The sequence below is a fragment of the Pteropus vampyrus genome, unplaced genomic scaffold, assembly GCF_000151845.1.
Source record: "Pteropus vampyrus isolate Shadow unplaced genomic scaffold, Pvam_2.0 Scaffold188, whole genome shotgun sequence".
Lineage (NCBI taxonomy): Eukaryota > Metazoa > Chordata > Mammalia > Chiroptera > Pteropodidae > Pteropus > Pteropus vampyrus.
Genome location: NW_011888969.1, coordinates 1,310,484 through 1,321,521, shown reverse-complemented (window position 1 = coordinate 1,321,521; position 11,038 = coordinate 1,310,484). Strand labels below are relative to the sequence as shown.

The 11,038-nt window shown below is 50.5% G+C and overlaps 1 protein-coding gene and 1 non-coding gene across 3 annotated transcripts in view; one reads left to right on the top strand and one right to left on the bottom strand.

The window, feature by feature from the left end:
• The window catches only part of MKI67 (marker of proliferation Ki-67), a 19,724-nt gene extending 8,879 nt beyond the window's left edge, over nt 1-10,845 (bottom strand). Inside the window, exons 1-7 of one of the 2 annotated variants that reach the window (XM_023537374.1) lie at nt 8,355-10,845; nt 6,492-6,537; nt 4,993-6,006; nt 3,517-3,692; nt 2,570-2,870; nt 2,356-2,483; nt 2,089-2,260 (exon numbers count right to left, since the gene is read on the bottom strand). In XM_023537374.1, the coding sequence (XP_023393142.1) occupies nt 2,089-2,260; nt 2,356-2,483; nt 2,570-2,870; nt 3,517-3,692; nt 4,993-6,006; nt 6,492-6,537; nt 8,355-8,417 (1,900 nt within the window). In that variant the 5' untranslated portion in view covers nt 8,418-10,845. The remainder of the gene's footprint in view (nt 1-2,088; nt 2,261-2,355; nt 2,484-2,569; nt 2,871-3,516; nt 3,693-4,992; nt 6,007-6,491; nt 6,538-8,354) is intronic. The other variant, XM_023537375.1, reaches the window with a different exon arrangement.
• Nucleotides 736-854, top strand: LOC111746433. Its single transcript, XR_002783105.1, has one exon. It is a non-coding gene; the product is annotated as a 5S ribosomal RNA (ribosomal RNA).
• Nucleotides 10,846-11,038: the final 193 nt, after the last annotated feature.

Genomic DNA, 11,038 nt, shown 5'->3' with positions numbered 1-11,038 from the left:
TATGCTCGTCATTTGCACCTTCTCTTTCGCTGGCGTCTTGAACATTTCGGTTAGCCCTGTGACACGAAAATATGGGAAAAGCAATGAACAGATCGCTCACACGTGTGAACAACCACGTGGTCCTCACGCACAGAGAAGCGATTATGCCTGGGCAATCCGGGGCGGGGAGAGTCACAGAAGGGGCTGGTGTGTGAACCGTAAACTTATTTTGTTAAAAGAAGGTGATGGAAGTTAGATTCCTATCTGTCCTCTTCTTTGCCTTTCTCCTTGGAAAGAAAATTGAACGAAAGAAGTCGCCTGCAGTCTCCTGAAGTCCTGCGCTCTGGTCGAGGGACAGAGGCTGGCCCTCGGCACCTGCCCTCCAGGAGGGCATCCAGAGACCCAGGGCCCACACGCTGCCTTCAAAAAGGTCCTAGGTCATGCAGAAATAAAATGTCCCCACATTTAAAAGATGGCAGAGAGCTGCCTGATTTTAGTATTGTCAAGTAATAATATCACTGTCTTTTCATTTTAAGACCAAAAAGTAGTATTAGCATAATCTCAGGAAAGAAAGAACCTCATAGTACTTCAAATGGAAGATTTAACTTTCTGATAAACTCATATTATCGCGAGTTCTCCTCACTTTTTTCATTCTGCCATCATGGATCGAAACACTGTCAGGCACTCGTGTGCAAACTGTTTGGGAAGCCTGTTCTGAAGGCTCCCAAAGCAGCCAGCTACTTAAAGACCCCTCTGGTCTATGGCCATGCCACCCTGAACAAGCCCGATCCCGTCTGATCTTGGAAGCTAAGCAGGGTCGGGCCTGGTTAGTACTTGGATGGGAGACCACCTAGGAAGACCAGGTGCTGCAGGCATAAAAAATAAAAAGTAAGGGATTGAAGGCTGACAAAATCCTTGCAATCTGTGAGGTCAACCAAGGGTCGTCTTGCCTATTAAAACAAACAAACAAACAAACAAACAAAAACCCTCTGCCACCTGTCAGGCCTTACTTAAAATACCTAGGATTTGGTCTTTAGCACGTGATGATGTTTCAACATGAAAATTACTCACACCAAGGGGTGAACCCTCCTGACTCTCCAGGAAAACGTCTTGAAGGAAGGCTGAGAAAATCCGGTCTTGAGTACTGAGTGTGTAAATTCTATTTATTTTATCTTAAAAATATTTTTGAGGACGTTTCAATAATATTTTTGAGGACGCTTCGTAGCACATATACATGCATGCTCACACATTCACGTAACTTACGGAGACACACAGGTACACGTATATCTGCATCCTGGGAGGTAGATGTGCAACATTTTCTACTCACGGAGCTTGCTACCAAAACTCCGGTTAGCGATGCCCTACAATGTCGTGGGTTTTTAAAAAACTAAAAGCATCGATCCCAATAAGACGCTAATCAGAGGGTATCTCACACGAGTTATACAGAGAACACCACCTGTTCCGTCTAAAAAATAAACACAAGGTTCTACCCAATGTGATCAAGTCTCACCTCCCTCCACCAACGTCGAAAGTGGAACCACGGGGTCAAACTCGGTCGCATGAAATGCAAGCCCCGGGTTCCTGCGGGGCTTCTGATCTGGCACAACCATAAGCAAGTCACAGCCCACTCCTGCCGAGAATGGCCGCACTGGCTAAAGTACGCTACTAATGCTCAAAGGAAACCTTCTCACGGGCCTTGGTTCCCCAAAACAGTTAAGCTACGAAAAGGAAAGGAAATCTTGAAGAAGCAAGGCGTCGCTCACACCGATTGCCCCAAGTCTGGGTAATCATTTAGTGCAAACGCAGGGGAGGGGCACGCACGAGAGCAAGTCTGCCTTCTTCCCCGGAGCGGGCCGCAGTTCTGCGCATGCGTGCCGCTCTCCGAGGTACTGACGTGAATTTACAGCTCGCACCTGCTTCCTTCAGGGTGCGTGGTCCCCAGATTGTCAGGGGCCTGTCCCTGTTCTCCCGTCCAGCTTTCTCTCCCTCGAGCATCACGGCCCCGGAAGCTGGCGGGTCCCTTTACGCTGCCGCCCCGCCCACAGCAGGTAAGCAGCACAGCACCCAGCACGCCCTCACCCGCGGGAGTGTCAAAGGCTTGTGTTTTACCTGAAAGATCTTCATTAAAGTCGGCTTTTCTGCTGAATATGAAGCTGTTCAGCATTCTGCAGGGCCGTGCGGGCGCGTTTACCTTCTCCAGGTGAGCTTTCCCTATGACTATGGTACACGGCGAGTTTGCGTGGCCGGTGCTGGACAGATGGTGGACGCTGCCCACGGGCTTCTGGAAAAAATCGGGAACGCAACAGTGTCAAAGCACAGACCCACACTTGGCGTAATCGTCAACGACGTCTGGTGTACAGGGCGGCCCGCCTCTACCGTGCGCACCTTCGGCGTATTGCTTCTCCGTTGCCGTTTGCTCGGGGGCCTTTGGGCGCTGCGTTTGGCGACTTTGGTTTGTGCTTGTTTGGCGCTGAGCCTCACGACGTCCGCCCACGATTTCGCCACTGTCAAAAGGAAAAGATGTTAAGACTTCCCCAAACCAGCACGGGCGGGAAAACCCGATTAAAACCCGTGTCCCCACCATGCTGACCGATTAGGTTGGCCTCGGAGGCGCCGCTCCGCCTCTTGGAGTGAATGGCCTGCAGGAGCTCCAGCTGGCTGCGCCCCACGGACGGCCTGGGGGGCCTGCCGCTGCTCCGCCGGCCCCCGCTCCGCGGAAGGTCAGTCCCCTGTGCGCACGGTGGCACGGAGGGCAGCGGGCGCGCGCCGTGCGTGTGCGCAGCCGCGGGGCCTGTGGGAGTCCGGGCCGGCAGGCTGGGAAGCGCGTTCTGTGCAGGTGTCCCCAAGCGGATCTCCGATGTGTCATCCTTCCCCGAGGGCGGAGGCTGCTCCTGAGTAGATGGAAACGGCCCTGAGAAGCCTGGCCGCGAGGCCACCCCGCAGACAGCTGCGGCCCATCTCCAAGCACCCAAACATTGCCATTGCCACCTCCACCTGCGGACGCGGGCGCGGGCAGGTCTGTCCCCCTCCCATGAGGGGCAAGAAAGAGACCAAAAAGCAGCCAACAAGTCTTATGTGGGGTATTTCAGGGGACAACACAGCCTGGGGCAGCTGATCAAAAGTTCTGAACAGCTGGCGGTGACAATCTCAGGTGTGCGCGCCCCGGATTGTCCCCTCACCTTGCAATTCTAAAAGAAAAAGTGACCAGCTTATGGCTATGTGTCCAGCCAGCTCCAGATTCTTTTAGATTGCTAGTTTTCACTGTCACCCCACAGTGACCTCTCATCCTATAAGCCCCCGGCAGGAAAAGGAAGCGTTCTGAGGTCCCACCTGTGCCCGCCACCTGCCAGCCAGTGGTTAGGAGCCCAGGTGTTCGTTTGCCCACCCAGGTCAATGAGCTCTTACTTAGATTTTTTTTACTTTTACTTCTTTATTAAAAAAGAAAGAAGGTCTTAGTTGTAATTCTACGGCATGAGGAGCTTGAAAGGAATGTGCCAAGGACACGAGTCGGCACCGGACGCTGCCTGCTGAGCGTACCTTGATGATCTTCTTCAGGACGGCTGGTGTGTGGGTTCCCAGGGACCTCCTCTTCGTTGGCGTTTCTCCTCTTTTGAGGGGTGTATTGGGAGGTAGGTTTTCATCAAATAATTCTGGTCTCAGATGACCACCGAAGGAGACCCGCCTTCTCTTGGAGGGCACCCCCTCCATCTTATCTAAGGTAATGAACACAAACAGGGAAAGGGGCTGAGAACCATGTCCGTACTCACGACTGGTTTCAAACCGCTGTTAAAGACAAACTGACAGCATGGAATTCAGGGACCCAACGTCGGCAGCAAACCCTCATTCCCTTGTGACGCTGGTGAAGCTGACACAGCTCTAAGAGCTCGTGAAAGGTCAGGGTCGACCCACGGAGACATCATGTCCCAGCTTGACAGCACAAAGATACTTTTTAAACGCTGAAGAGTCCTGTGTGGGACCGGCCTGCAGTGGAGGCTCTCACTGTGGAGTGGGGGCCTGACGCAGGTGGATGCAGCAGTGGCCCAAGGGGACCATCCCAAGACATGGACTTGGGCCTCCCCCAGACCTATCCTGTGAGCGGAATGAGCATGAGACCTCAGGCGATTCTCACAGACAGCTCTCGCAACTCAGCCCCCTGGATGCGTCTTTATGAACCGCCAATCAAGATAAATCCTGTCCAAACAGGAGACTCATGGGACATTGTGACCGATGTGAGCAGGTCTCAGTCCGGAGCGCTGCAGTGCCCCACACGGCAGGCCGCTGCAGAAGCAGAGCCCCGACAGTCAGCGCGCTGCCCCAGACACCTGGGGACCCCTGAAGAGAGCAGGGTGCCCACAGCTGCCAAGCCTGCTACAGATACAGAGGCCCTCCCTCCGCCACTCCCCGTGACATCAGGTTGTCAGTTTCCCCATTTGCAAACTGGTGATGACAAGACTTCCTGTGCCGGGGACAGCGCTGTCTGCTTGGACGTCAGCAGTGCAAAGGCAGCAATCCACGCAGCACCAGGGTGCCAGTGTAGGCCAGTGTCTCGTAAGACGCTACGTGCACGAGACCCTGAGACCAGACTAGAGATACCTAAGGGCCACCATGTCAGGAAAGATCTCCGAGGGACTTCCGTGACTTAACCTACAGGATCGAACTCAGGAGACAGACGCCTGGTCAGAACCGAACGTCCTGTGCAAAGCGAATGTGCTTATTCTCCTTTCTGGGCTGCAGACGCCAGAGGAGAAGCAAACGCTGTTGGACCAGCCTACCTGAGGCGCCCTGCCGTGTCCCCCTAACTACCTGCACCTGCCACCCCCGTCAGGCTCACCCAGGTCCTGGCTGCAAAGCTCTCGGGGTGGACAGGGAACACGGCCACCTTATCATTGTCCCTAGTGCCGCGTGGGTTCCCTGCCACAGAGCGAATGGTCACTGAAGGAAGGAAGGTCTCGTTAGCTCACTGGGGGGATGCGTGCTTTGGGGGAAAATAAGTTTCCAGGTAAATGGACTTACTGACGTCCTCGGCGGAGTTGCTGACGTCCAGCGGCTCAGGCGTGCTCAGGGGACCGTCTGGAACCTTCCTCTCCGCTTGAGCGCGCAGCGGGCTGAGCGGGGCTGGAGCCTGAGTGTCCGTGTCCACGGCGAGCATGTCAGCGTTCACAGGGACGCTGCTCCGCCGCTTTTTGGACAAGGCTTTTTCTGGTGTATTTCTCGACTTATCAGCACCGTCGTCTCGAGTGGCGGTCTGGGTCTGGGTCCTAGTTAAGATCCTCTCGGGAGCAGACAGTCCGCCGCCCGCCCCGAGGCTGACTTGGGGGCCCAGGCTCACGGAGTCACCCCCGCGGCTCCGGTCTCCGCCCGGCCCAGGTCGCGAGGAGTTTTGCTGCAGGCACGGTGCCGGGCTCTCACTCTTGGTCAGCTCCCTGGGGGCGACACGGGGACCCACGGCATCCCTGGGCGTCTGAGCGGGCCCCGCGTCCGTTCTCCTGGCCTCTGTCCGGCCGCGGCCCCGATCCCCGGAGGCAGACCCCGCCTCGCTTTGGGAGCGCGGGCCCGACCTCCGCCCAGGCTTTGGGGAGACCCGCAGCTGTGCCGCGCCCTGGGAGCCACCAGCACTTCCGTTGTCTGTCGTGCGGTGACTCCGTGACCCTGACCTTCTACGATTCTGTAGAACATTTTCCTTTTCTGACTTCACGTCTAACTCTTCCTTCAGAGACTCATAAAGCTTCCTAAAGGGAGACTCATTTTCTCCACACTTCTCGAGACACCGCGTAGAAGGACAAGTCAGTTCTCCACTCCCGCTCACTGAGGTTACACTGGAATCTTCTCTAAACTCGCCGGCAGTGGGACCCGCTGCGTTTTTGCCGTCATCTCCAGGAAGTGCTGAGGAAGGAACGTCAGGTGTTTTCCTGGCACTGGGCTCACCCGAGGCAGGAGGAATGCCATGGGCAGCGCCGACACCCACTGGGCCTGAGACACCTTCCTCTGTGACTTCTGAACGGGCGTTGGGATCTTGAACGTTCCCGTCTTGGCAGTGAGTTATGAAATAAGAAACAAAAGTTTAAGACTTTCTCAAAGATGAACATGCGCCGCATTCAAAATTTAAAACTGTTTCAAACTGGCTTGTAACCTAGCTTTTCACTTAGCCTGCAAATTACTTCATGCCCAGAATGTGGAATAACGATATTCTGATACCAGTATTGTGATCCAAATAAATCAATCCCAGGAGCCTCCTCTAACCAATCTGAGACATCGAATGCTATTAATCCACTCGGAATCAAGCCGACAAGTGGATCTATATGTCTACACTCTCTAAGAAGCATGGCGCCCCACACGTCACTTAAGAAAAAAGCTAGCTCAGGTGTCTGCCTATGTTTGTCAAGTTAAATGACACAACCTCCCATCTTCCGTGAGCCTGCTCTAGGACACTCGTGTGCCTGTCACTTCCTTGCCACATGCTACGCAGGGAACTGACCGTGAGGGATCCGGGAACAAAACCCAAAGCTACTAACCAGGGTCAGAAGAGAAGTCAGACCTTGTGCCCTGATGTGGAGAAACCTGTGAATTGGCAAAGTAACAGAGGTGAGTCAGAGACGTTCCCGGCACCCGCAGTCAGATGTATTAAATATTCTTCCTACTGATGACCTTCACCAAACTGTTAGGGGCTTTGAGAAACTAAACCCGAGACATTCAGCTGCTACTGCTCGCTGAATACAACTGTTTCTTAGCGGATTTTAAGAAACAAACTGGAAGCTAAAAATTGTTTAAATTGAAGCGCAGTGAGTTTTTATAACTTCCTCAAACTTCTTTCTTGTCATCATATGAAGGAAGAACCAAAGTTAAAACTAAACATTGCCTGCACAGTAGTATCCGTGACTCTACCTAAGGCACAGAATTACTGACTTCATACTCGGTTTCATCAGAAAGTGGCTGCAGGACTGTGGTGAACTCAGGCCCCAGCCAGCACGTGTGCTCCCGGCTGGCGGATATTAACGGTAGAGCAGCCACAGTGCAGCCGAGGCCCGGCCCCCCGAGAGCGCAGGGGTCACACCCAGCCCGCCCACGTGGACCCTAAATGAGCACCTTCATAACCTTCCTCAGGGAACGTTTCCGGGGGCCGAGGAACGACTCAGAACAACACATACTTAAGATACAAAAGTCCAGCGTTGTTTCAATTATTAAGGAGAAAGAAAAAAATCACAAAATACATCCAAAAGGCAAATAATTTCACTTCCTTCTTTAATCAATTTCAGATTGCTTGGTATCTCACACGTTGCTTCTCACACTTCTCATGCGAAGGGTCAGTTTCTAATTTCCAACCTGACGTTGACCAAGACTCTTACGACTAAACAATGAAAACGAATTAAAATTTAAAAATATGTACAAAATATAAGCCCCTACTTTTTGTACTGTTATATTCAATAGCCATAAAATTAACTGTCGAATTGCTGTAATGTGTTCTCACTGTTCAATTTTAGTACTTAATCGCAATCCAGACAGTAAACAGACACTGAGACCACTTAACCAACCCATTGTCCAGGTTTTGGGCTGGCTCTCTTACACCTAACAAGTTAGAATGGTGGCTGGTGGGTGAGATACCTCGAAAGCTAGTTTTCCCCCAAAGCGGATAAGCAGCAGGGTCAGCATTAAGGCCACGTCTCTAGGGCGGAAAGAGCGCTTAGCTGGAGCAGAGCTTCTATAAGTCGCCGCCTGCTGATTTCAAGTGACAAGACTAAGCCCGTGACTTCCAACCTGGTCCTGGGAGACTAGCTTGGGTAGCTTTGTAAAAAGTAAAATAGAAACTCTCCGCATTTACCTTAAACCTTCTAAGCCCTAGTAAACCTCCAAGGATGGGTCCAGAACTGCGTTTTTATAAGCTGCACCCTTTGGAATATGTTTCCTTCAATAATGGACACGAGTATGAAGATGCTCGCACATGACACAGCATGCTAACTCTCTTCCAGGGTCATGGGTCACCTGCCCATCAAAATGGAAAGCACCAGCGGTACTCACAGCCCTCACGCAGTTACTTCAAAGAAGTAAGACGGATGAGGACAATGGAAGATGAGGTGAGCCACCGGATAACGTAATTCCAGAATTTTAGTTGTGTATTAGGGCGTCCTAACCAAAGATTTGCAAGATCAGACCGAGAGAAACTCTGGGATCTTTTGGGCCAAAAGTATATGACTGACTCAAGACTCATTTTGAATAAAAGAGGAAGTATAGTTTTAAATTATTTTAATCTAAGTTCAATTTGTTTTAACACTTTGATTACACTTCCCTACTGTAACTGGTAAGTCATCTGCCCTTGGAAGAAACCGTGCATATAAATGATTTCCCACCATCATGCAAAAGTTGGATAAAACCCCCATCACCTGTTCGCGTCTCTGTCCTGGAAACTCAGTCGTCTGGCTTTCGTTCTCATACCTGAGGTGCATAGAATGAGACACACATTCAGATTACAGATCTGTGACGGATGGCAAAGCCTGCGTATCAGATTAACGTCCAAGGAGCAAGGAACGGAGTTCAAGTTTTGTTTAAAACCTGTTCCTGGAAATTAAAAAGTTAGAGTTGGGCAAGTGTTTTTACACAAAACTTAGACGAGTTGCCTGAAGCTTCTTTTGGAACCCCACTGTCTAAGGCTGGGGATGCAGACTAATTTTTTGCAGTCGACGAGCTCGTATGCTTCACACCCCCGAGCAGCTCCTGCGTGTGAACCCTCTGCGCGTCAGAGCAGAATCAGGCTTCCGCTTGTTCCCGTCCATGGAAATCCTGATGACTTGGAGGGTCACCCAGGAAGCCTAGTGGGGTCCACACCTTCCCCACTGTGTGACGTCACAGTGGTTCTGTGGGAACCACAGAGCGAGGGGTACTTTAAGGTCATACGACATCCTCTTCGGTTTCCCACTTTTTCCATCTGTATCTGAACCATGACAGGCGCATTTCATGGCCAATAGATACTTAGCACCAGACAGAGCTGTTCTCAGACCTCAGCTATAGATTCACCGATAACCTTTTGAAATGCATACGGAACTTAGGTTCCTCCGTGAAATGGCCCGATTTGAATTTAGAGGCCACCTGAGTAGGATCTGAAGTAGCGGGGCACTTGGAGTTGTTTCTTGGGGAGCAGAGCTTTGTCTAGCCCCCTCCCCGCCCCGGACCCATTTCCTAGTCATCGTTGGAGGCACTCACTCATCTCTATTATTCTCAGCTCAAACAGTTTCTCCTTTGGGCAAAAGTCCTGGTCTCTATTCCACAGCAAATCTTCCTACCTAGAAGTCTCTATCAATAACAATACCTTTGAAAAATGAAGGCGAATTCACAAAAAGCACAGTAAAAGAAAGGACCAGGATGTTCAAATGGTATGTTAATAAGTATCTATTTAATACAAATGAAGGCCACAATAAAGGTAGAGTTGTTTAGCAGAATAGATTAAAAAATGATCCAACTATACGTTCCTACAAGGGATGCAATTTAGATTCAAAGACATAAATATGAAGAAAGTAAAAGACACACCAAGCAAAGAGTCACCAGAACAAGCTGGGGAGGCTACACAAATATCGGACAAAGCAGACTCTAAGATCATAATTGTTCACAGAGACCAAGCCCATTTTATAATGATAAATGGGTCAATCTATCGAGGAGAAAACCGATTACAAACCAAACTGCGCCTAACGGCTGCTTCCCAGAGATACCTACACACTAAGGATTATGAGAAGTTGAAAGTATGTGGCAGCAAAAATGACAGCATGCAATCACTAATCCAAAGCATTGCTAAGGGTACAGGACATTTCAAAATGATAAACAAGAAAGCTTCATCCACCGGGAAGAGATAACGGCCTCCAATAACAGAAAGCAAAACCCGACAGAGCTATCAAACGAAAACAAACAAGAAACCTCAACGCATGATTTTAACTTACCTGTCTAACTAAGAATTGGAGGGAAAACGAAGATGATTCCAGAGTTAGAAATTTGAATCTAATGGTCATAGACACAAGAACACTGAACCAAGTAGCTAGAGAATACACATTCTTTTCAAAAGCACAGGACAGATTAGTAAAAAAAATTAACCATTAACCCTGTCCGATCACAAAGCAAGCAAGCCCTGACTCATTTCAAGAATGAGGTTACTCAAACGTCCATCCAGAATGAATAAATTGTGTATGATTGGGTGCATATAACTGCACATATTACTTCGATGGAACACTTACGCAGAGAGAAGCAACAGACTGTGACATCCATGCTCTGAATCTCACCACAAGTCGGTTGCAAATACTTCATTATTTCAAGTGTTTGGGCATTTAATACAGACAGACAAAGCCGTGGTGGTGAGGGGTGCAGGCCTGGGCAGTGGCACTCCAAGGACTGTCATGCCGTCGGAAAGCCACGCTCGTGATTTACTTGGTGAGAGGAAGCAGTGACCGGAAGACGCAGGAAAGCAGCCCCTAAAAACGCTGCGGTTGTGCCTCGGGGGCGGGTCAGCTTGTGGGGGTCGCCGTAACTCAACGCCACACACCGGGGCTCAAACAGCAGGCACTTATGCTCTCACGGTTCCGGTTCCGGAGGCTGGCAGCTGGAGGTCCAGGGGTCGCAGGGCGGGTCCCTCTGAGTCACCACTCCCCCAGCTTCTGTGTCCTCGTCTCTTCTTAAAGGACACCGGTCAGGTTGGACTAGGGCCCACTCTACAGGTCTCGTTTGAACTTTATCTCCTCTTTAAGGTCCTATCTCCAAACACAGATACATTCTGAGGGACTGGGGGTTAGGACTTTAGCGCAGGAATTTTGGGGGTCACCACCATTCAGCCCATAACATGTGATGATCACAGGGCTGTTTATTCATCTCATTCTGTTCCTTTCTCTATGAATGTATCTTACTTTAAAAAAAAATAAAAGTAAAAATAAAAGAATAAAAGCCCTAAAATAAAACGCATGCGGTTTCACAATACTTAAAACAAAATGAAACTTCCGTAGGGCCCAGCTGCCCTTCCACAGTTACCTGTGCTCGAACCCTGGAACTGGGTCCCAGCGGCCCAGGTGTCAGGTGACTTTAGATTAAGAAT